Source organism: Vigna umbellata, chromosome 10, assembly GCF_029865625.1.
Source record: "Vigna umbellata cultivar VRB3 chromosome 10, Vumbellata_1.0, whole genome shotgun sequence".
NCBI classification, from domain to species: Eukaryota; Viridiplantae; Streptophyta; class Magnoliopsida; order Fabales; family Fabaceae; genus Vigna; species Vigna umbellata.
Window position 1 is genome coordinate 13454621 of NC_142174.1, and position 23514 is coordinate 13478134.

Sequence of the window (23514 nt, forward strand, 5' to 3'; positions counted from 1 at the left end):
TATTTAACATTTTTTAATGATAACATTTAAATTACTTACACAATTTAATATATATTTTATAAAAATTAATTAAGAAATATATTTAAAATCTTAAATAAATTTAGATTAGAAAAACTAAATTTATATTATTCTAAAAATAGTAAACTAAATTAATCTAAAATTTCAAAAATCGTTAATTCAAATTTTTACTAATTAAAAATTCAAAAACAAAACCATATTTAACCTTTCTTTAGGTCAACCTAAGCTACAGTTTAGAAGCAAAATATTAACATTATCATAATATTTTTCTTTCATTTCATATGAATAATATTTCTGTTGTATAATTAAAATTAATAAATAGTGGATTCTAAATAGATAAATTAGTAGTATTAATTAGTCTTGTTCTAGGAACGTATTTTATCCTGTCTCAGTCTGTATAGAACGGCATCGTGTCGCCGCGTAGTCTACCTCTACTACCGTGTCTTTTTTTTTTTAATTTTTTATTTGCCCTAATGATGCATTTCATAGTAACACAACACAACACAACTTATTAATTACCAAAATGGAAAATATCTCTCCGTCTCTTATTCTCGAGTTACAGTGAGATCACACACAAAGGGAAGGTCGAAGCTCAACAACCATGGCTACGGCCACTTCCAACGCAACCATATCTGTGCCTTTCATTTCCCATGGCTCCGCTCGTAACTTCCAATTCCTCCATCTTCTATCACCACTCGAAACTGCAACTCTTCCTCGTCGTTCTTGTTCTTTCAGGTCCCAGAACAACAAAACGACAACGTTATCACCGAGAGGCTACGGCTGTCACCAAAGTCGCGCCGCCGGAGAAGACCTTGGCATCTCGGAGGAAGACGAAGAGTTCGTCAATGTTCTTAGGGAATCTCAATCCTACGTTTTGGCCCACAGAGCCAGTGTTTTCGTTGTGCTGATATCTGCAGAAGTTGTTGCCAGTCCTTACTTTGATCCCATTCTCAAGGTATCACATCGCTCCTCTCTCTCACTCTCAAATCAACTCAATTCAACAAACCTTTTTCATTTTTGCAATTGATTATTTTTTGAAAATGTCCCCACAATGCTTACTCAATACCATTAAAATATTATGTTTGTAAAATCTTTTATAGAAAAAAAAAGGAGAAAAAGAAAAAGTTTAAAGTTCAAATAAGTTTTTTTTTTAAGTTTTGTTCTTTCAAGTCAACTTTTATTTATTGTTCACTTTTGTCTGATCAAAGAAAAAAAAAACATTGTTTTTTTCTCTCTATTTGTTATTTTAACTATACTGCAACGAACAAATTGAAGTTTGCATGTTCTGTGTATAGAATTAACTCAACATGTGAAGATAATTTAGGCAACAACCGAACTAGTTTGATTTGAAACAAAAATGCTAAATTCCTGGCTTCGTTGCTTTTTACGTAGAAAATTTCGAAAATATAAAAATATTAGTGGTAGCAAATAAACAATTACTTAAATAAAAGGCAGTTTTCAAAAGCTGAAAAAAAAATAGTGTAGCATAGGCTGAGACGATAAAAGGAAACAAGTAAATTTAAGAAACAGTTAAGAACCACGTGTCACTTTTGGCTTCACACGTTGAAGTGGCGTGTCTTCTCGAGGAGAGGACAAAGTGCATGTAATATTAAAATACGAATATTGAATAAAAGGGTAAAAGTTTCACAATATAAAATCTTTAGGGCAATAAAAAAATATTCTTTTCATGTAATTTTAATTTAAAAATATATTTAAATTTACGTGCATGATATGCAATCCTATAGGTTTCGTTTCTTAACTTTAGGTGATCTTAAAGCATGACGTATCTTTTCTTTTTCTCTTTTCTCTCAGTAATTATCAAGAATTGACGTGTTTCCAACCCATGTTCTAAGAAAAACGGTGGGATAATTTTTTTTGTTTATTAAAATTAATTGACTTCATTTTATTTAGAGTAATATGTTTTTTTTTGTTTATTTCGAAAGGTTATGCCTTAAAACTGAAGAAACGAAAATTAATTGTTAAAAGATATCAGTCAATTAAATTATTAAAATAAAGATTTTAATTTGTTTAGTTATTAATGCAAATTATTCATCGCATTAAACAATGGCTACGTACTAAAAGATCCATGTTTAATATTTATAAATCAAGTCAATATTAATTTAATTACTAAATTAAAACATTAAACATTGTTTTAACTGAATAAAATTAAATAAAAACAAAAAGTGTTAATAAATCTTAAAAGATGTTGGGATACAAACAAAGTCTCACCTCGGAGAAGAGACAAATATGAGTCTCCATTGATAAAAGATCTTTTAGAGTAGTGCTAAAAGCAAACTCAAAAGAGACAATATCTTATCAAGTATGAAGATATATGCAAGTGTCGAACCCCGCAAAAGATAATAATAATAAATGTAATATAATTTAAAAACTTAAAATATATATATTTTTGTATAAAAATGTTTTTCCTTCTTTCCTTTCTTGTTTAGGAATATGATAAAATAATAAGTCTTTTTCTTTTTACAGTATTTTATCAGAATGAATTATCAACATCGAATTTAACAAGTAGGACACGAAAACGTAAGTGTGGATAGAACATTATTATATCAAAAACTGATATTCTCCCTCACTTTCAAAGTTTCCTTTTTAAATATGTTTTTTCGAACTTCAGTTTATTTAATTTAGGTTCATATGCAAAATTTGATTTTTTGAAAAAGAAAATTGCATACTTTAATAATAAATGCAAGGAAAGCATCAATGCAATTTGATTAGAATGTTTAATGTTTTAACATTAAATTAAGAATAATAATTTTAAATAAAGTACAATAAGAATGCTTATCAAATTAATGATCGACAGTGACTTTGTTTCTCCAGGGACATGACATAAATTTTTAACCAATTCGTTAAAACATGTATTAAATAATTCCTCTTATATTTTTAACGTAATATTCTTCCTTTTATATATTTTTAGATATTATAAATCCTTTCTAAATGTTATCAATTATTTCTCATTGAATATACTACAGAAATGAGTTCGGAAGTATGAATAAGTGAAAATTTTGTATTATTATTAAATAATTTTAGCGATGAGGGTTGCGATAATGACAACATACACAAATTTTAAAGAGAGACAAATCTATTTAACTGAGCATTATTACTAATTATTATTATTATTAATACAATATATAGATAGTATTCTTTTAATAACTTAACTGATTGCTCAAAGGGAGGAGCACTTTTGTTTAGACCAAAACATACTCTCTCCCTCTCATTTGTGTAAGGATTTTTCACAAATAATAATAAATATACTACCTTTTAAACAGTTTTATTAATTTATTCATCTCCTTTTCAATAAAGGTATTGTTTTGATTCAAACAAAGAAAGTAATTAATTACAAAATAAATTAGAAAGAAAAAAATTAACATTTAAGAAGGAAACTCCATCTTTTTGTTAGATGGTTAAAACTATCAAAATCGGAGGAATTACTATTTACGAGTGAAAAAAGTATAGTTAAAGAACAGAAAAAGAAATTAGCATCATGCGAGTGAAGTTAGCAAATAGTTTCCTTGGCTTGGCGGCTAAAGTTTGAGAGTTTCCCCGCCACCGCCACCGCCACCGATCACCGGCACGGTGTGAAATCAGTTTCTTCTTAATGGCGCGTTCCTTATGCCCATCCATTCCGAACACTTCCACCTTCTCTGATTTCTGCAAACTATACTCCTCCTCTCACCATTTATGTTTCCACTCCCCAAAATCAAACCTGCAATTTAAGCCTCGTCGGGGCCCAGAAGAGCGGCCCCTGGGTAACCGAAAGAAAAGAAGTTCAAAGAAGCTTACTGCGTCGAGCGAAGCAGCGAATGGTTATGGGAGTATAGAAGCAGAGGGGTATAATGGGTCGGTGGAAGATAAGCAATTCGTGCGTTCCTTTCGCGAGGCCTGGCCTTACTTGTGGGCCTATCGTGGCAGCACCTTCGTTGTCATTATTTCTGGAGAAATTGTTTCTAGTCCTTTCCTAGATCCTATTCTCAAGGCACGCACTTCAAATTTTTATTTTCACAGAATCATGATCTTTTATTGCTAGCATTTTATTTGTTACATTGACTACTAGCCATGCCCATGTAGTAAGTGTACATTAAACTGAAAGCGTGTTTTCTAATTGTGGGTGCAGGACATAGCTTTCCTTCATCAGCTAGGTATCCGGTTTGTTCTTGTTCCGGGGACACATGTGCAGATAGACAAGCTTTTGAATGAGAGAGGTTTGTCAAAATAGGATCAGGCTTCTCTAAAGTAATCAAATCCTCTTTAAAGGGCAAACTAAGTAATCTTAGTTGTCGGTGAGAAAATGGTCTTTTGATGTTATTGCACAAATATAACAAATTATGAATGTCATAGGACATAAAGTAGTGATTTTCTCATAAACAACTGGATTGCTAACTTTACTATTACTTTAAGAGGAGCTAAATTTGTCGAATTAATCGGTTGCTTAGTTTTCTTACACCAGTGAGAATGATTAAATCAGTGTTAATTTTAACATTGGTAGTGTTCCCTGCAAATATCACTGTATCCTTTTCCCTAAAGAGAGAAAATGGAAGGACATTGTTAGCTAGAGCGGTGTCTCAGCGATTGACCTTATTCTTTTATTCGTAGGGTGCCAGCCTAAGTATGTTGGTAGATATAGGATAACTGATGAAGCATCTCTAGAAGCTGCGATGGAAGCCGCTGGGGGAATAAGATTGATGATCGAAGCAAAACTTTCTCCTGGACCTTCCATATGCAATATTCGTCGACATGGCGATAATAGTCGATGGCATGAAGTGGGTGTCAGTGTTGCCAGTGGTAACTTTCTTGCAGCCAAGGTTTGAATTTTGTGATTTGATCACTGCTATACAGTGACGGTGGTCTTTGTGAAATTGTCCCTCCCTTTATGTTTTTATCACCGTGTTAGTACATCTTGTTATTTTTATGTTTTGACAGAGAAGAGGGGTGGTCAATGGAATTGATTTTGGGTCAACTGGGGAAGTTAAAAAAGTAGACGTATCTCGCATGCGTGAGAGACTCGATGGTGGTTGTGTAGTTATTTTAACCAACTTGGGCTACTCCAGCTCTGGAGAAGTATTAAATTGCAAGTATGCTTTGAAGCTTTATTCTGATGATTGATTTCTACAACTTAATGTAACTGATTGCTTGCTGAAATACTAGGTGTTATCTTAATGTTTTTGTAATTTGTGATTATTTGGTCTTTGGTCTCTTGTCAAATATCCACATTCCTCCTAAAAGTTATAATTCTTCTAGGATCTTTTTTTAAGAATTAAACTTGTGAATAGATTTGTAAAAGCACAAACGTATTTTGGTTGCTCAAGGAAAGAAAGAATAAGAGGAGTTGAATAGAAGGTTTTATTAAGTGAGATGGGAGGAGCAAATACTGAGAAACTAATGGTGCCGGCTTTTTGGCAAGTATGTGTGAATCAAAATACTACTAGTGTTACAAATGAGTTCTATTTTCCCCCTTATTGTATGTTTTTGTTTAGTTTGTAATACTTGGATATGGTCTAATAATACAACAGAAAATATATTATTAATAAAGAGAAGAAATGGGCAGCAAAAACCATGTGTGCCTCACCTGATTCTTTTGCTTGCTGACACGTGAGAGTTGCTAGACTTGAATCCGACAAAAGCTTGAATCCTGGATATTTATTAATGATTTATTTTTCCTCCAGCACCTATGAAGTAGCAACAGCTTGTGCCTTGGCTATAGGAGCAGACAAGTTGATATGCCTTATAGATGGTCCAATACTTGATGAGAATGGACGTTTAATTCATTTCTTGCCTCTTCAAGAAGCAGACATGCTAATTCGTAAACGGGCTGAGCAAAGTGAAGTAGCTGCTAACTATGTCAAAGTTGTTGATGAAGAAGGTTTCAACTCTCCTGAATATAACAATTTTAATGGAATAGTCAAACCACCACCTATTGGGCGTTTCACAGAATGGCATAAAATAACCTTCCACAATGGTGTTGGTTTTGAAAATGGAAATGGCTTAGAGTCCAGTGAGCAAGGTTTTGCCATTGGAGGTCAAGAGCGGTTAAGTCGAATGCATGGTTACTTGTCAGAGTTGGCTGCTGCTGCTTTTGTTTGCAGAGTGAGTCCATGGACTACCTTATTTTTATGACACGTGCTGTGCTTATTTTGAGTTTTTGATATATCAGCAATTGAGAGAAAAAAAAGCATTTTTCAAACCATGACCAGGCCAGGAGTTACATATTGTGTGTACATTTGTTTTTGTAACTGTATTGTATATGGAAGGATCTTAGAACTCTCTTAAAATATTGCTACTGTAAGGTGGTTTATTTGGAGTAACTTTCAAAATTCTTTGAGGAGTCTCTCCTTGGAAATTGAAATGGTAAAATATGGTTTAAAATTGCAATTGCTGCATGTTGCTGATAATACCAACTGCCATTTGTCAGGGTGGTGTTCAAAGAGTTCACTTGCTGGATGGAACTATTAGTGGAGTTTTGTTGTTGGAATTGTTTAAAAGAGACGGGATGGGAACAATGGTGGCTAGGTAAGCAACCTTCGTGAAATCCTCTGAACTAAGTTTTTTTTTTTTCTCTGTGTGAATTATTTTGTCCAAGAGTTGGTAACCTGTTTGGTAAGAGAAACAAGTGGTAAGGTATGGGGTAACCATAGTTTAGTGGGCATCCTAGTGGATTTTATGCTGGAGCTACCATACAGGCCACAAATGTGAGATTCAGGTTTATTTATAACCCCTTAGGGTAGCTAATTATCACATTGCTGTTTGTCGAGATTCTGATTGCATAAGGCTGGAAATACGTGGATTGGATCTGAACTCCATCTCTGAGCATTCTCTCTTTTTCTCTTCTATGAAACCATATGTTAAAAATGATTGGAGGATTAGTTGAAATAACTATGTTAGTGTTAGTACACAAGTTATAAATAGGTGTGATTTCATATATTTATTAGTAAGACATGGTCTATTTGGGTAAAGTTCCCTATCAGCAATTATAGGAAAAAAAGGAAGAAAAGGGTGAAATAAGTTTATCCATAAACTAAAACAAGCTTATGCATAAGTTTTGGAATTTGATTTTAGAGAAGATAACATTAGAGAACTACTTCAAATCAATTTACACATTAGCTAATTTTTGGTTATGGAGAAGTTTATTTAATTTTTCTTTCTTACTTTGTTCTCTTAGAAGTGTTTATAGAGAAGTTCATCCAAATAGACTTATGTTATATCGCTACAAAATTAAATTAATTCCAAAATCTATGATATCACGAGCTTCCTATGCACTTAGCATTATACTATTTGCAGTATGTTGTTCACGATGGTATTATACTAAATAAAGTTTTTTTCCCTTTCCATTTATTTCATTCTCTTATTTTTCAATAAATTTTGCAGTGACCTTTATGAAGGCACTCGGACAGCAGAGGTGAAAGATATTTCTGGAATAAAACAACTTATTCAGCCTTTGGAGGTATCTGGCATATTGGTTAAGCGGACTGATGATGAGGTTTGGCTAGTTATATGTTTTTTTTGTGTTGTGGATACTGTGGCTTACATGGTCGTGGTAATTTATCAAGATATCTCATATTTTAATCATTCTCTGTTTATAGCTCTTGCAAACATTGGATTCATTCGTTGTTGTGGAAAGAGAAGGTCACATAATTGCTTGTGCTGCCCTTTTTCCTCACTTTGAGGAGAAGTGCGGGGAAGTTGCTTGCATTGCAGTATCTCCTGATTGTCGTGGTCAAGGACAGGGTGACAAAATGCTTGGTATGCTATTTTTCTGTGGTTGATAGATAGGGCCCAACAAAATGAAAAGGAATTTTGAATATATATAACAAGGTATGAACTAAATCAGCATGAAAAAAACTAGAACAATTTGTTGGATTACAGCTTCTTTGCAAAACTTGAAATTAAGAAGTATAGACTATGAAACACCCAGAGGTAGACCGTTCTTCATTTAACCTTGTACTCACAAACGATTCTCCTCCCCCCCTCAATCTGTTCCTCCCTTCCACTATACCCTCCTCTCCCTTCTTACTGCATGATTCACGCATCCTCTCTTCTAACATTTCTCTGCCAATTGGCCGTTATGTTATGCCCTTCGTCTCTCCCTAAGTTCTCTCTCAGCTGCTGCTCCATCTTTCTTTCTTTCATGCACAAGCAGGCCTTGTTTCTTGGCCCCATCTATCCCCTCTCCTATTCCTTCATCCCCTTTTCTCCCTTTACTCCTATATACGTTCATGATGGGCCTATCATTGATGATTATTGTGCTTGATGGTTAGTGAATGGCTGAAAACTTGCAGAATGCATTGACATATTGTGGCTATTTTTCATTGTTTGTGTATATTCATTTGATGGTAAACACAAATTGAGGCCTTATGAATTAGTAGAAATGTAAAGTCTTTCTATGTATGCCTAAATTATGATCAAGACTGCCTGAGATCATCGTTATTTATATTAACGATTTGGCCTTAGAACTCGTAGGTAAATTTATTGTTGGTAGTAATAACTATAGCTCATAACGAGAGCAATGTTTTTAATTTAAAGTTGTTTAAATAATGATGCTTTTATCTATTGCTTAACTTTTGTAAATAAGGTTTTGTATGTATCTCGAAGGATAAGTTGATAGGTTGATAGGTTGATAGGTTATAGATCATTTGCTTCCCATGCTCACTTCTCCTTTTTATAAAATATATACATTAGTGACTAGTGTAACACTCACTATTTCTCATAAATCTCAAGTTGATAGAAGAGCACATATGATCCATTTTCTCTTTCATCAACCATTACCTAACATTGTTTGTGTGCCTCAGCTAGGGCAACCTAACCAAACAAGTTGCATGGCCAAAATCATAGTCACACTATATCGATGTTGAGTTCCTTCTCTTGTGTATGAAGCCCACACATTGTCATCCACCCATTGGAACACCGCCCAGAAAGGTCCATTGGCCACTTCTCTTCCCAAATTTGACCTCAAAATCCTCATTCTACTAAAACAGGTGTATCTAGTCTTTCCCTTTAAGAAAAGAAAGGGAAATAATGTTGTCTTTCTCTTTATGGCTTTCAGAGGCCCTGTTTTTGTTTATTTTTGGGACTTCCGCTATTACAACTGAGAAACTAAACAAAAAAGTTATCTATCATGGGTTGCGTCTATGGAACTTTGGTTCTTGGGTTGCTATGATAATCTATGAAACTCAACGTCTTGGGAACCCTTAGAACCTTTAGAACTTCTTGCTCCTTTTGGAATAACACTTGAAGCATTTATTCTCATGATATTCAATGTTTGAATGATGCAGCCCACACATTAGCCTCCCTCAAACAAATCAATCATGATATGGTTTCTTATATTGCTGAAGCTCAAGTTGCACTGGAAGAATTAACGATATTCTTGGATGATGACTCTTTAGAAGCCACTATTAAAGGCCAATCATTCTTTACTCCTTGTGTTTCAACAACCAATGTTTCTCAATCAATTACTAATAGAAGTCCATGGATCTGTTATGAAAAAGGTACTCTAGGAATACCAATTCGAAGAATTACAGAACCGTAGGGGATTTAGCCAAAAATAATCCGGAACTGAATATTATTCTAGAAAGAAGGTACAAAGAAGAGTTTTAATGAAATGAATTATCACACACAAGTTGTTTAACACAGTAGCAGTTGTCTTCTTATATAATTGCTAATTAAACTGAAAAATTAACTCCTGACGTGGCACTAACTACTAACAAACAATTTCATAACAGGATCATTGACTTCCTTATTTTTTTCTGTACCGTCACCTAAATTTTCTCACCTTGTTACCTTAGCAGAAGGTCCAAAATTGCTTCTAGAGTAATTGGTCAAATTAATTCTCCTCCTTCATTGAATCAAAATTTTGTTATACGCATTCTTAGATATATCAAACATCCTTTTGGAGAAGGATTATTTTATGAGGACAAGGGAAACAATTAGGTACCTAGATAAGGGATTATGAATATTGTGACGGTCAGAGAGGATTTCCTATAGATAGACATTCTACTACTGAATATCGTGTACTTATAGGTGAAAATATTATTTTTTGGAAGAGCAAGTAATAGATGTTGTTGTCCGGGTTTGGTGCATAAGCTGAATATAGAGTTATGACATTAGTTACCTGTGAACTTGTATTGATTAACAAATCCTTCAAGAGTTGTAATTCTGCTAAACACAGCAAATGAAATTGTAATGTGATGATAAAGAAAAGTCTTCATATTGCTTCCAATCTTGTCTTTCATGAAAGAACTAAACATATAGAAATTGTATGTCACTTTCTTCAAGAGAAGGTGCTGTCCAGGACTTTTTTACTAAATTTGTCAATTTTTGTGATCAATGGGTAGATATTTTAACTAAATCCTTGGGAAGATTTTGAATTCAATTTGTATGTTCCATGCTTGCTGCATGCAATCTATATACCTTCCACCTTGAGGGGGAGAGTTAAAACAATGATGTTTTCATCTATTGCTCCGCTTTTTAAAGTTCCTTTCTTTTCCTTCCCTTATACGCTTCTCCCTTTTATAATATATACACATCAGTGGGTAGTGTAAGACTCACTAAGTTCTCAGGAATCTCAAGTAGAGTGTTAGAAATTTTAAACATGTTTGTGTCAAGATTGTGGTGTGGGCGTCAGATTTTGATATTATTGAGCAGCTGCATGATTTTAATCATTGATGCTGTTGTTCTGTAATCATGCTTGCCACATGTTTTCAGAAGAGTTATTTAATTATACTATAAAATATATGCAGATTATATGGAGAAGAAAGCATCGTATCTGGGACTGAATATGCTTTTCCTGCTAACTACACGCACAGCAGATTGGTAAGTAACTCCCCTGATACATGTCATTTAAGCCTTGATTGTAATAAGTGTCATTTTTCACTTTTAGTGACTCGTCGCATACTCACTGATTTTTGAACACAGCTTATTGTTTGTTATCCTATATTGGTGGCATGTCTTTGCATGTTTCTTCTACCATTTCTAAAAACTATGTTGTCAAAAATGGATATTAGTGCAATTACGAAGTTGATACCTTGATATACATGGAATTCCTGAAAGAATTAGTTGTGCGTTGCAATGCCTACAAATTATGGAAATTGATTACTAACTTTTTAACAGGTTTGTGAGGCGTGGATTTTCAGAATGTTCTATTGATTATATTCCTGAAAAGAAAAGGAGAAAGATCAATCTTTCTCGCAATTCTAAGTATTATATGAAGAAGCTTCTACCAAATAAAAGTGGAATTACTGTTGGTGTAAAATCTGATTCAAGTTAGCTCCCCTTTATGCTGTCTTTTTTCTTATTGATTGGATGCAATATATTAGGTACTTTTATAAACATTCTTATAACAATAAGGAATCTGGATCATCAGTGTATATCGCAGGCAGGTCTTCCATTTGTAGCATTAAGTTTGTACTATTTTTTTTATCAGCAGAAACAATATATTTAATAAAGGGCATCAACTACTCTTCCTCCATGGCTAAAACTGAGAAACACTTAACAATAAAAAGTAACCATAAAAATATCAAATTTAATCCCTGTATACAGTAAGCTAAAAAGAGTGATAAATACCCTATCTCCAAAGCTATAGCAACTTGAGTACAACTTTAGAAAACAGTATGTCAGGGAAGACTAAACATTGACTAGTTGTGTAAATAAATGAATCCATGTAGTCTCTCAATAAAGACCAAGCAAAAGAAATAGTCTTGTCAATGATATTCGAGAATTAAAAGCACATTCATTTTGCATAACTTAATATTTCACAACACAATCAAGAGAACTCGGCATTTCTCTTTACTCTGGTTCAACCTTTCCTCTAATCTCAATAAATTGGATAAAACCAAATTGAAAAAAAGGCAAACTCTACCCACCCAGTAGGACATGCCACTGTATAGATAATGGGGAGAGTTAAAATTTTGTAGTTTAACAAATTAACATACCTTTTTTTGGTTTTCCATATCATCCCAGTAGTTCGAAAACTACTTTTATAAAATGGTAACTTTCTATAAAAATACTACTCAAAGCATCTCAACACGATTTTTTTATGAGAAAAACTGTGTTTGGAGAAGTCTCAAAAGAAAAAGGGTATCATCTCAATATTGCAAAAGGTTTACCTCCATTTTTTTTTTCTCGCCATCAGTAAACTAGAATAAAGGTAGTTGAAAATTCTCTTTTTCATGATACCACTAACTCAAACTTTCTGTGGTAAACAAAGTAGGTGTCAAGGGATCTGATTGTCTCAATTCTCTTTTAAGCCTAAATGTTTGTGTAGTAGAACTTCCATTCTCTAAAACTAATAAACTAGATTCTGAACAAACACTCAACTAAAAGATTCATCTATCCCTAAAACACAATCTCCTAAGCATATATATGATGAAGAAAGTTCCAAAAAAAAGAAATCATATGTCTTCTCATCATTCACCTTAAAGACTTTCTCTTTTTGCTTAATCAAGGGACTTATTTGTCACCGACACACTAAGTAATATACTTCTCCCCTCAATGAAGGCACTTTTCTGTGATGAATCACACTTCTTGTAACTGTTTTTTATCTACTTGTAATTATTTTTACTATAATTCTGTATATATAACAACTGAAGAGATAATTCTGAAATGACCTAAATCTTTGTTGGTTTTCTATTACAGGAATAAGAACTATAAATAAACAATAAGTACCATTTGAACATATTCCTTTCCCACGAAATTGATAAAAAAAAAAGAGCTTAAACTTGAAATTAAATTAATCTACATGATAATTTTAATTTTCAACTCTTCAAAATGAGCAAACCTCTTTTATAATCTTCCCACATGGTCTTGAATTCAACAATACCTGACATTGTGCTCTTTCAAGGTTTTTAATCAAACCTCTTCTCAAAGAAAGACTTTAATTTGTCTTTTCCTTACTATGGATTCTCTAGCATTCTTTCTCAAGGTAAAGTTCCCTCAACATTATTTTATCCTCCAATTGACAATAAAGTGAAACTATTTAAAATTTCTATCTCCTTTCAACAGTCATTTAGAGCTATTTTTTTTACCGAGAGACTCATGTCAAATTGCAACTTTGCAAAACTCCCCTTGAAGTTTCACTTTATGTCTTTTTCACTTCACTCAAAACCACATCCCCCCTTTTTCTATAGAATTTATCTTCTAAGTTTCTACTTTTTATTTATTTAGTTTTTAATCTCCTGGTTTCAAAACAATATAGTGATGATTCTTTGCTGCTATTCTCAAGTGCAATTTGTAAAATGGTGATTTCCCAGTTGAAGGATGCTTATTACTTATTATGGTATGATTTTTGTTCTTCAATAATATTTCCAATTTAAGCTTCCATTCCTTTTGATTGTGATCTTTTTAAGCAAATTGAATAGACGAGAGTACATTAATGATTTTTCAGGATTACTCAAGGAGAAGAGTTATTTTTAATAGAAACAATTTATACAAATATACGAGTTTGAATTTTCAAAATAAATATGAAAACATTTGTATAGAAATTTACTTATTAGGTCTTTTATATAACTAATTAATGAAAACATATTAATTTATATTTATGTTCACCTTTTTATAATAATAAAATTATTACTATTATAATTATAAAAATAAATATAAATAATTTTTATTTATTTTATAGATGTTTTTATAAGTAACTATTTTAGGTTAAAAAATAATTAAATTGAAAAACTACTTAAAAAGTAAAATTGATAAAATAATTATTTTAATTTAAAAAGTAGTTGTCTAAAAAATAAAATTAGAAAAAAAAATATACATCAAAAGATTTATTATAACATAATAAATATGGATTATAATTTATAATATAATCTATTATATTATAAATATTTTAATAATATTTATATTTTTTATTACAATAAAGTAATTAAAATATAAATATAAATAAAATAAAAAATTATTAATGATAAATAAATAAAATTTATTTTCCCTTTAATTTTTATTCTATTTTCACCTTTAAATTGTACTTAAATTGAGTAGTAGACCACCATTGGTGGTTGGCCTTTTATGGAGTTCTGTGCATCGAGATCCAGTCCAAAAGAAAAGTAAAATTATAGAGAAAAGCTAAAAACAAATTTGGATACAATAAAGGGATCATCTAGAAATTTAAAAAAATATTGAATTGCTAGTTTTTTCTCAGAAAAAACAACATTAAAACAAATAAACCAGAAGACATCAATTATTTTTTCTCTTGTTATTTTCCTGTTCCTCACAGGTACCAATTCCATTTATCTGCGTGTATGTACTCCAACGTCTCCCAATTCACATCTTTGCCCCGCGATTCTTCTTCGATGCGTTACATCTTCTTCCGTCGATTCTTTGCTAATTTTCTTTCCTTTTTCTCCCAAGTCAACTAAATTTTGTGTCATCTATATTTCCAGGTTAGTTAATGTGCACTGATATAGTTTACACATCGCCGATTGTTTTCTCTGTTACTTTTATTAAGTGTCCTGTGCGAGTTGAAGAGTCGGCCACTTTTCCTTGTCATTGTATTTGTTTAATTAATGTAAGATTTATGTGTGCATAATGAATTTGAAACCGAATCAAAAGCATCAGTTGGGTTTTTATTTGAGGCGGTGATGTAATAACCCTTTGAGGTAATTCTGCACTGTTGTTAATGTTATGAGAGTTATGGAATCAGATGTAGAATTAGAGTAACTCTTTCTGTACGAGGACATGCGGTGCCATTTTGCTATGTTTGCAAGGACTTGTCTAATTGTATTGCCATTGCAAAAATAATGTGCATTTTTTTTTTCCTGGTCAAGATGCTTCTGACAATGTTTAACTTATATCACTTTTTCCTGATAAATAATATGAAAAGGTGATTATTAGGCTTTCCGGAGTTTCCACTGTTCAGAAGTTAGATGTCTTGTGGATGAGATTGAAGGTAATTGAAAATTGAAGTCAATGCTTGATGAGGGAGATCTTGGGTTCGATTTTTTTTGTTTTAAGAAAATATTTAAGGAAGAAAATGTGTTTAAACATGAAACTGTCTTGTCATTTGTATTTAACTTTTTTTTCACTCTCATGCCTGTAGGTAAGTTAAGGGAGAGTTTTTTGGTTGGTTGATGGACATGCAGAAGAAGACAGTCCTCAACTAAAACAAAAGCAGAGATTTGGCTGTCATAGAAAGGTTTCGGACTTATTTTAATGGGTGCTCCTAAGCAAAAGTGGACCGCAGAGGAAGAAGCGGCATTGAAAGCTGGAGTTGTCAAACATGGGGCTGGAAAATGGCGCACCATACTTACTGACCCAGAGTTCAGTTCCATTCTGCGCATGCGTTCTAATGTTGATCTCAAGGTAAGTGTCGGCCTAAAATGTTACTACTCTGCACATGTGAAATGACATTCTTGTTTACTGCATCAATATTTGCAGAGTTCTATTAGCTTTCAGAAAATTTCTAAATTTTAAGCATACCAGGGTGTATCATGTGTGTTTTAAACCGTGAAACAGGACAAATGGAGGAACATAAATGTGACAGCAATATGGGGATCAAGGCAGAAGGCAAAGCTTGCTCTTAAAAAGAACCTACTACCATCCCCAAAAATTGACAATAATCACATGGCCTTGAGTACCGCAGTTCAACGTGACAGAGGAGCAGCAGATCCCAAACCTCTGGCAGTTTCTGGTGCAATATCTCCTAATTCAAAGGAAAAAGTATCAAGGCTACAGAACTTCCAGTTAAATATATCTGCCATTTACTCTTGACTAGTAATTGGTCTACTCGGTTTAGTTGAGTTAATTTTTTAAAAACTGTATGAAGAAACATGTATAATTAGGTTTAAGATTGCACAATACAGTGCACTAGTATACAATTTTTTTAATAAATAGAAAATTAAACTAAGTTTCTAGAAATGGTTTTTTAATAAATAGAAAATTAAACTAAGTTTCTAGAAATGAGGAATCATGTATTTTGATTATTCATTTCTGTTGATTTTTGTTTATTTAATTTTATGATGAATTTGAACCTAGCAAGACAAAAATACACAGAAAGTATGATATTCAGTTGCCTATTGATAAATAGTTATCTTCTGTTGTTATCTCTGTTGACAATATTCCATCAAATTTTGTGGTAATTTTGTCAAAATATTAAAACTATTGTTAATTGTGACATTATGCATTTCAATGACAGCAGCTGTATGCTTTTTAATAATGTCAGGTTGGATAATATTATATTAGAGTCTATTATCAAGTTGAAGGAGCCGAAGGGTTCTGACAGGGCAGCAATTGCTTCATATATTGAGGTATTTGTACTAGAATCTAAGCATCTCAAGAAACAAATGATGATCAAAGTGTTAGTGCATGTAAACTTTAATTCTAAAAGAATATTTAATTTGTTTTGTGGTTGGCTTCTTTTTTTCCTGATAATCTCTCATGAAAAGATTTAATTCAAGATTAGAGAGTAAATTGTCTGCATTCATTAATCTGCTATCAAATAATATATCTTTCCATGTAGACATTTTGCATTGATTGATTTATTACTTATATGTGACAAAGGAAATGTATGTGCCCGTGTTTTCTAATCTAGTTTGCAGTACACAACAAAATTCAGGAAAAAGTTTTGAAATATTTCTCTGGGTGGTCCATGGAGTGAGATATTGGATGTATTTAGTAGCTGATAAGTTAGCTTGTAAATGAACATAAGTACATAAATTTTATTGTATAGATAGGATTTGTGTTTTTTAGACAAAAATATATTATGTAATTATAATTTTATAATTTTTAACAAATAAGTAAATTCTTATTAAACATTTTAGTGCTTCTATTTCTTTTTTTAATGTCCTATATGTTTTTTGGATTTAGAAAAGGGATTTAGTTTATACTAGGTGATCTAATGTGTATTAATGAAATTTAATTTTTATTTATCTTATAAAACATAAATTTTAATTTTTAATTTAAACTACTGGTGATTTTTTTTAATTTTCATTGTATGATTTTCAAATAGTATCATGTAAAGAAAGGTTAGTTACTTCATTTATAATGTTAAATCTTTTTTTAATTTGAACTAAAAAGACTAAAAATTGTGATGACTAATTGTCAATGTAACATTCAAAATAGGTGATCATAGGTAAAAAGAAATTAAGAATAATAAGGAAATGTATTAAAATATAAATGATAGTAATAGAATAAAATAAGCTACAAGCTAGTGAAAGGAACCTCTATCTTATTAGCTATAAACTCTTAAAATTAGTTACTTTGAAGTACCTTACCAAACACTTTTGTGTTGGTAAAACTTGTTTATAAGCTAGTCAAATAAACTTGTAATTAGCTATTTTGTCTTACCAAAATTGCTAATTGTTTATTATCCATCAACAATTTCAACTTGTTATGACATGTAATCGAGAATTCCTTTCTGCGGCTATCAAAAGATTTTGACTTTTTAAATGTTTCTTTTTTCCAAGTCCAAGCTGGTGTCTCACATGTCAAGCATTAAAAGCTACTAACTCTTCTGCTCACCCATGTTTCGGAAATGTTTAGCATAGATCAACCAATAGTAATTTGATATTTATTGCTCTTTTTGTAATCTTGATTGGCTTATAGAATTATTAAATGCAGTAAATAATATCAATTTAAAAGTTTCATTTTGTGCTGGTCAGTACCAGTGCATGGAAGTAATGACAATTTTTCACCTCATCAGGATCAATACTGTTCTACACCAACCCTCAGAAAGTTACTGTCAACAAAACTGAAGCACATGGTGGCAAGTGGAAAATTAATGAAGGTAATTTTATTGTTAGTTAACTTCTTAACAAGACAGAATTTTGCTTGAATTATTGGACCCTATTTTCCTAATAAGCAGCATTTTTACTTACAAAACTTTGTAATGAAGCACAGTCAGCTTGGATAAATTTTAGTTATTGTATGACAGATACATTATTAACAACGTATTGATGTTATTTACTCAAGGTTATGAACAAAAAAATCATTTGTTACACCTAAGTAACTGGTTACATGTATCTACAGATGCAAAAAGACATATTTTCTTGTAGTAGTTGAACTATGCATATCTGACAGATTTTTCGCAAGAGTGATAAATCTATTTCAAATTTTGAATTGATAAAATATTTGCGTCTAATGCTAATTTAATTTTAGGTAAATATTGGGTATGTGATTAATATCAGTATTTGGTCAATTGATCCTGAGTGAGACATATCTAACGAGTAATGACAGGTAAAGCATAAGTACAGGATTGCAACAAATTTAACTATATCTGAGAAAAGAAGATGTTCTTCCTTGTTACTCCTGGAAGGAAGGCCCAAAGATTCTCCAAAAACTGAGAAGAATGGTGTCAACATTCTTTCAAAATCCGAAATTGATGCAGAGCTATCAAAAATGAAGGGTGTGACACCACAAGAAGCAGCAGCTGCTGCTGCAAAAGCAGTTGCTGAGGCGGAAGCTGCCATTGCCGAGGCTGAGGCAGCAGCTAGGGAGGCAGACACTGCAGAAGCCGAGGCAGAGGCTGCACGAGTGTTTGCAAAAGCAGCAATAAAGGCTCTAAAATGCAAGACGCTTCACATTTGGTAAGCTTCCTTTTCCTTACCAAGAAAATTTATCAATGCCTAAACTTGTGTTTACAGAATATTTTTTTCAATTAGAATGCTGTTGGAAAGTGTTTACCATTTCCAATGTAATTGCCCACCATTTCTTATTGCTTATTCAATTTAACAACCTTCTAGTTTATGCAGAGACTGTTTTCAAATTTGAAATCACAACTAACTAGTCAAGAAGGACAACTTCATCATTGAGTCAGGATTGTCCTCAGAATAGCATGTGACAATATCTTAGTTAAAATTCTCATCTCTCTTTTGACTCTAATTACTAGTGATCCTAATCTTAATTGTCAACAAAAACCTTGTCAATTGTGAAAAGATTCCAGTTTTGTTAACTAATACGGGTCAAAAGATTTTCTCCTTGCTTTTATTAGTACTACATTATTCTTGTTCCTGCAGAAAATTGGTTTGTGTCAGTTCTTGTAGCTAACATTTTGATTTTTCAAATGTGTACAGATGGTGTCAGCTTCTGCAGTGCTGATATGACCCGTATATCAGTTTGAGCTCATAATTCTGCTGCTACACTTCCTGCATGTATTCAACTACTGTATATAATTTAGGTTTGTAAATTTGGAACACGCGGTGGTTGATCCATGAAACATTTTGTCAGGAGTCCTTAAGAGCGTATTATTTATTATTTTTTTTTTACCTTATTTTGAAGAAAGACAATTGAGGCGAGAATACAAAGTATCAGTGGAAGAGAGGAAGTAGTGATTGAGTATTATGATGGAACCTTTGTGATGGACATCCTATAATAGTAAATAGAAGAATACAGATTTTATTAGAATTTTCTGATAACAAAATTGAGTGTCACTTTCTCGTAGGTCTTATACAAATCCCTTTTTTTTTAACTTATTTGAGATTTGTAGAAAAAGCTAAATTAGATTAGTATTCTACAAAGAGTTTGGTTTTGTGATCTAAATTTACTGCTTGAATACGAAAGTGTGAATTAAATTGTGCTTTATTTTTATATCAAAAATTAGTTTTTTTAAAAGATAATGTTTTAAATACTTCTAGTTTGGCATGATCGGTGGTAAGGTAAAACTATGATTTTATGTATTCACAAATAATTGTATGCGCAGTGTATCGGACAAATTATTCTAAAAATAAGGCAAATGCAGAATAAATGTATTTTTTAGATAAAAAAATACAATACTTGAAAATATAATTTCTAACTGTTTCTTTTTTAAAATAAAACAAGAAATAATTTATTATATTTTAATTTAGAACTCCTATAATGAAATTGTAAACTAGTCAAAACTGCAATAAAATTAAAAGATTGAAAAGAACAACTATTGGTTCTTTTAAAAGATTTACCTAATTCTAAGAATTTTAAAAGAGCTTGGCAAAATTCCCTCCAACTTTTAATGGAAATCATATTGGTTTGATTAGCAAAATTTACAACCTTGCATGATACACTTGTGATGAATAGCACTACTCAATGATCAGGTGTAGTAATTAGTATATATTTGTTAGGTATTTTGCTATCATGCTCTTGCGCCAAACATCAAACATGGAAGGTATAGAATATGTACGTAATTTCATTTAATATGAAATTAGCCAAACATAAGAAAAACCTCCAAGTTATTAACCCTTCGAAAAAAATAATTGAACACAATGAAAGCAGCTGAATTTGCGCAAGTTAAAATAGACTCGTGGGGTTAAAATAAGAACATAAGATATTAGATCATTAGAAAATATGTAATATCCAATCCAGAGTTAGAAAGATAAAAGAACATATATTCATCGCAAATGCAGTTCAATGAATTTTAATGATGTGGCTAAGCCTATGACACACTGATTTACTCATAATGTAACCTTTCCCATGTATGTCATCCCGTTTGATTACCTACCGGACAAGAATGATATTATATTACAAAGCATCTGACAAAAGGAAAATAAACCAATCAGCAACTGAGTTAGACATGCAAACGCCTCTAGTAAATCCATAAATGTATCAACCATAAATTACACTAGAGTTCAAAATAGAAAGAAGCAGTTCAGCTCTTCGATTTGGAATGCTTTACAAGCCAGTCTATAACAGAGTCAATGTTGGTCGAGTTTTTGCACGAGATCATGAAGCAGCAAACTTCCCTGTCAATGATTGACTTCAATTCCCTGCACACCATAGTATTTGTCAGCACTGAAGTAGTTTGAACACATAGAAAAGAAAATTGAAAGGAGAAAATGAATTCTTAGTTCTATAACTTTCTACAATTACTTTACTCCTTTATTGCTTCATACTTATATTAGGTCTTACATTTGGTCGGTCAATGCTTGCTTAGACAGAGCGCCTGGTTTGTCAATCTTGTTCCCCAATACCAACAAAGGAATGCCACTCAATGATGGTTTGCTCAGCAAATCATGAAGCTCACTTCTTGATATGCTAAGATTATCTGCATCGGCAGCATCAACAACATAACTGCAGAAATATGGTATGATGTTTAGTTGCTAAGTTGAACAGATTCAGCATTAGACTGTTAGCTCAAAGTGTAAATTTAAAACAAAGTGCGCACGATCCAATTATACAAGTGCAATGGATCTAAGAGACAGAATTCTCAGCAGCAGCAATTGTTACAACCAATTAAAATTGCATTGAAATATAACTAACAAAGTCTTTTCGACACTGGGCAGCAGCAAAGCATACAGATTAAAGTTTTAGGCCAATTATGGTCATTGAAGGATAATAAGTCTGCGTACACCCCTTCATGGATGGACAATTGAATTTATTTATAAATACAAATACACCAGGGAGGAGCCCTTTACTAAGGCATCTGAGCAGCAATTGGTTTTGCATCACTGTCATAGATAAATTTGAAGAACATTGTTTGGGTTCAAGGAAGAAAAAATAATCTCAACCACTAGTTACCATCAAACAAGACTTATTCTGGATGTATCCCAATTACAACAAACACAAATAAACAACTACGCACTTTGATTATCAAACAACCATGAAATGCAACAAACACAAATTGACCTTATATTGATCACTAGACCAGAATCAAAAACATGTAGGCAACATGAAGACTGTACACACAAGTTCATTACAATACAACTTGTACATTAAACATTTATCAGTAATTTGTATCAGTATAAGCATGTAAATTATAATCCTGCCAGAAACATGCATATAAGGGCGCGAGAAAATAGGGAGAGAGAATAATTCAGAAAAAGATAAGAAGTTCGTTACATACACAATAGCAGAAACCGCACGACAGTAACGTTCCCACATGCTGCGGAACCTTGGCTGCCCACCAAGATCCCATAACTTTATTGTAACATTCCCTTTTGTCACTTTCCTCATATTGAATCCCACCTGAAATCAGAGAATAACGAATCGATCAGAATGTTATTTGCCCACGGTATACAGAAAAGTCCGTAAAATTGAATAAACGGAGGAGATAGCAATAATTAAAAGCATTTGGTGAACTTACAGTAGGAATCATGTCTTCACTATAGCCACCAGTCTATAAACCAAAAAGAATAAGTATAAGAAATATTGTCAGTTAGTCAACCTTAAAGATAAACAACTAAATTGCTAAGCGAAAGCCAAAGTGATTATTGTACTCACAGCGACTACATTTACAAGGGAAGTCTTTCCAGCATTCTGAAGTCCAATCAGAGATAACTCCATCTCCTGCTTGAAGAATAGGCTGCAAACAAATTTACAACACAATAAGCTCTTGTTTTCTTGATGAAAGTGATTCACGAAGTTCAGACATAGACTCTAAACCTAAAAATGTATAATTTCACTTCCAAGTGTAACATAAACTAAAAATTTGTGCATTAAAAAGAGAAAGCAATATTAGGGCAATCAAAAGTAATTTAAAAAAGCACTATTCTGTTTCACACATAAACGAATTTGGAAGTGCAGGACAAAAAAAATCTAATTAGGCGATTTGCCTTCCATACCAATAAGCTTGTATCATTTTTTCACCAGTGACTTCCATATCTACCTTTATTCCAAAAGGTCAAGAAAACATCATTGTCCATTAATTGAAAAATAAAAAGATTATACACACAGACATACATAAATTTCCTATCCACAAGTTCCCCATACTTCTCCAAAATTAAGACGGTGATAACTAGAAAATTTAAGATATCTCGTTTGAAACAAAACCATTCCCGTAGCGTATGAAAGGTGAAAACATTTATAAATTGTGAAACATTACTCACATGATATATAAATATTTGCATGAGTACAAAAATATTGGAAATCAATACTCTAAAACATTAGACCACCAACAAATCCTCCCTCTGAGCAAAAAAAAAAAACGCAGAGCCATACATAAAGTATACACATTACAAACTATCAACTGACTATACAAGGAAAACACAAATACCAGAAACCTGAAAATGAAAAGACCATGAGTGATACAAAGAGCCAATCAATGCGAAAAGCCTGACTATTTTTGTTAAAAAAGCTTACCTGCGAAGCCAATTGAGAAAAGCTTCCCACAATCCCATTGGTTTTTTTTGAAGACAATTCTGATCGCAAAATTATGCAAAGGGAGAAAGAAATCAGATCTCCTATTTCCCTCTTGGTCTACCAAAAAGAGAGAGAAATGCAATCCAATTCGCCTTTTCTCTCTCAAACCTATTCTTCCTTCCCTCCCTTCCTACTCTTATATAAAAAAAGACACAACAGAATTTTATCTTTTAGTCTTTAACATACAATATCTTCAATATCTCGTTTTATGGTTTAATATTTTTTAAAGATTTATTCGAATTAACCATACCTAAAATCATTCAAGCCCATATCTTAAATTATCAATGGTTAAATTAAAAAAATATCAAAATATTATCTTTATATTTTTAAATATTTGTTATTTTCTTATAAAAAAAGCATTAAGTTATTCAAATTTAATACGTATATATACAAAATATTAAAAAATTTGATGCAATAAAAGATAATTATGGAAGAAGTTTTAAGTTTTTTAATTACAAAATT

At 32.1% G+C, this 23514-nt stretch overlaps 3 protein-coding genes across 9 annotated transcripts; 2 read left to right on the top strand and 1 right to left on the bottom strand.

The window, feature by feature from the left end:
* The first annotated feature begins 549 nt into the window (after positions 1–549).
* Positions 550–11416, top strand: LOC124826324 (putative amino-acid acetyltransferase NAGS1, chloroplastic). 2 transcript variants are annotated; one of them, XM_088100825.1, is made up of 10 exons: positions 550–973; positions 4145–4232; positions 4624–4832; positions 4951–5102; positions 5694–6114; positions 6440–6537; positions 7393–7504; positions 7608–7767; positions 10761–10833; positions 11131–11416. In XM_088100825.1, exons 1-10 carry the CDS (start codon positions 620–622, stop codon positions 11285–11287), a joined length of 1824 nt encoding a protein of 607 aa, XP_087956951.1. In that variant the 5' UTR covers positions 550–619; the 3' UTR covers positions 11288–11416. The 2 variants fall into 2 exon arrangements, with proteins under 2 accessions (XP_087956951.1, XP_087956950.1); XM_088100824.1 differs by lacking the exon at positions 550–973 and adding an exon at positions 3504–4006.
* Positions 11417–14175: 2759 nt separating this feature from the next.
* Positions 14176–19366, top strand: LOC124826320 (telomere repeat-binding factor 2-like). Of its 6 annotated transcripts, XM_047299119.2 has the most exons (8): positions 14181–14393; positions 14834–14899; positions 15050–15312; positions 15466–15692; positions 16172–16256; positions 17651–17734; positions 18184–18533; positions 19020–19366. In XM_047299119.2, coding segments are annotated over exons 3-8 (897 nt in total). In that variant the 5' UTR covers positions 14181–14393; positions 14834–14899; positions 15050–15162; the 3' UTR covers positions 19021–19366. The 6 variants fall into 6 exon arrangements, with proteins under 6 accessions (XP_087956944.1, XP_087956943.1, XP_087956948.1 ...); XM_088100818.1 differs by lacking the exon at positions 19020–19366 and having other exon boundaries at positions 14176–14393; positions 14834–14942; positions 18184–18537; XM_088100817.1 differs by lacking the exon at positions 19020–19366 and having other exon boundaries at positions 14176–14393; positions 18184–18537.
* Positions 19367–20282: 916 nt separating this feature from the next.
* Positions 20283–23197, bottom strand: LOC124826319 (ADP-ribosylation factor-like protein 8a). Its single transcript, XM_047299114.2, has 6 exons — positions 22993–23197; positions 22135–22216; positions 21998–22030; positions 21758–21879; positions 20824–20985; positions 20283–20681 (listed from the first exon to the last, which is right to left on the bottom strand). The coding sequence occupies exons 1-6, from the start codon at positions 23028–23030 to the stop codon at positions 20564–20566; spliced, it is 555 nt and encodes a 184-aa protein (XP_047155070.2). The 5' UTR covers positions 23031–23197; the 3' UTR covers positions 20283–20563.
* Between the last annotated feature and the right edge of the window lie 317 nt (positions 23198–23514).

Excerpts from the sequence above, each read along its gene's own strand:
- LOC124826324 (XM_088100824.1), top strand. The coding sequence starts at position 3,629 with ATGGCGCGTTCCTTATGCCCATCCATTCCGAACACTTCCACCTTCTCT. Across the intron at positions 6,115-6,439 it reads CTGCTGCTTTTGTTTGCAGA|GGTGGTGTTCAAAGAGTTCA; the intron begins GTGAGTCCATGG and ends GCCATTTGTCAG. Across the intron at positions 7,768-10,760 it reads ACAGGGTGACAAAATGCTTG|ATTATATGGAGAAGAAAGCA; the intron begins GTATGCTATTTT and ends AAATATATGCAG.
- LOC124826320 (XM_088100818.1), top strand. The coding sequence starts at position 15,163 with ATGGGTGCTCCTAAGCAAAAGTGGACCGCAGAGGAAGAAGCGGCATTG. Across the intron at positions 15,313-15,465 it reads GTTCTAATGTTGATCTCAAG|GACAAATGGAGGAACATAAA; the intron begins GTAAGTGTCGGC and ends ACCGTGAAACAG. Across the intron at positions 16,257-17,650 it reads CAATTGCTTCATATATTGAG|GATCAATACTGTTCTACACC; the intron begins GTATTTGTACTA and ends TCACCTCATCAG.
- LOC124826319 (XM_047299114.2), bottom strand. The coding sequence starts at position 23,030 with ATGGGATTGTGGGAAGCTTTTCTCAATTGGCTTCGCAG. Across the intron at positions 22,217-22,992 it reads TTTCTCAATTGGCTTCGCAG|CCTATTCTTCAAGCAGGAGA; the intron begins GTAAGCTTTTTT and ends ATTTGTTTGCAG. Across the intron at positions 21,880-21,997 it reads GTGAAGACATGATTCCTACT|GTGGGATTCAATATGAGGAA; the intron begins GTAAGTTCACCA and ends CTCTGATTTCAG.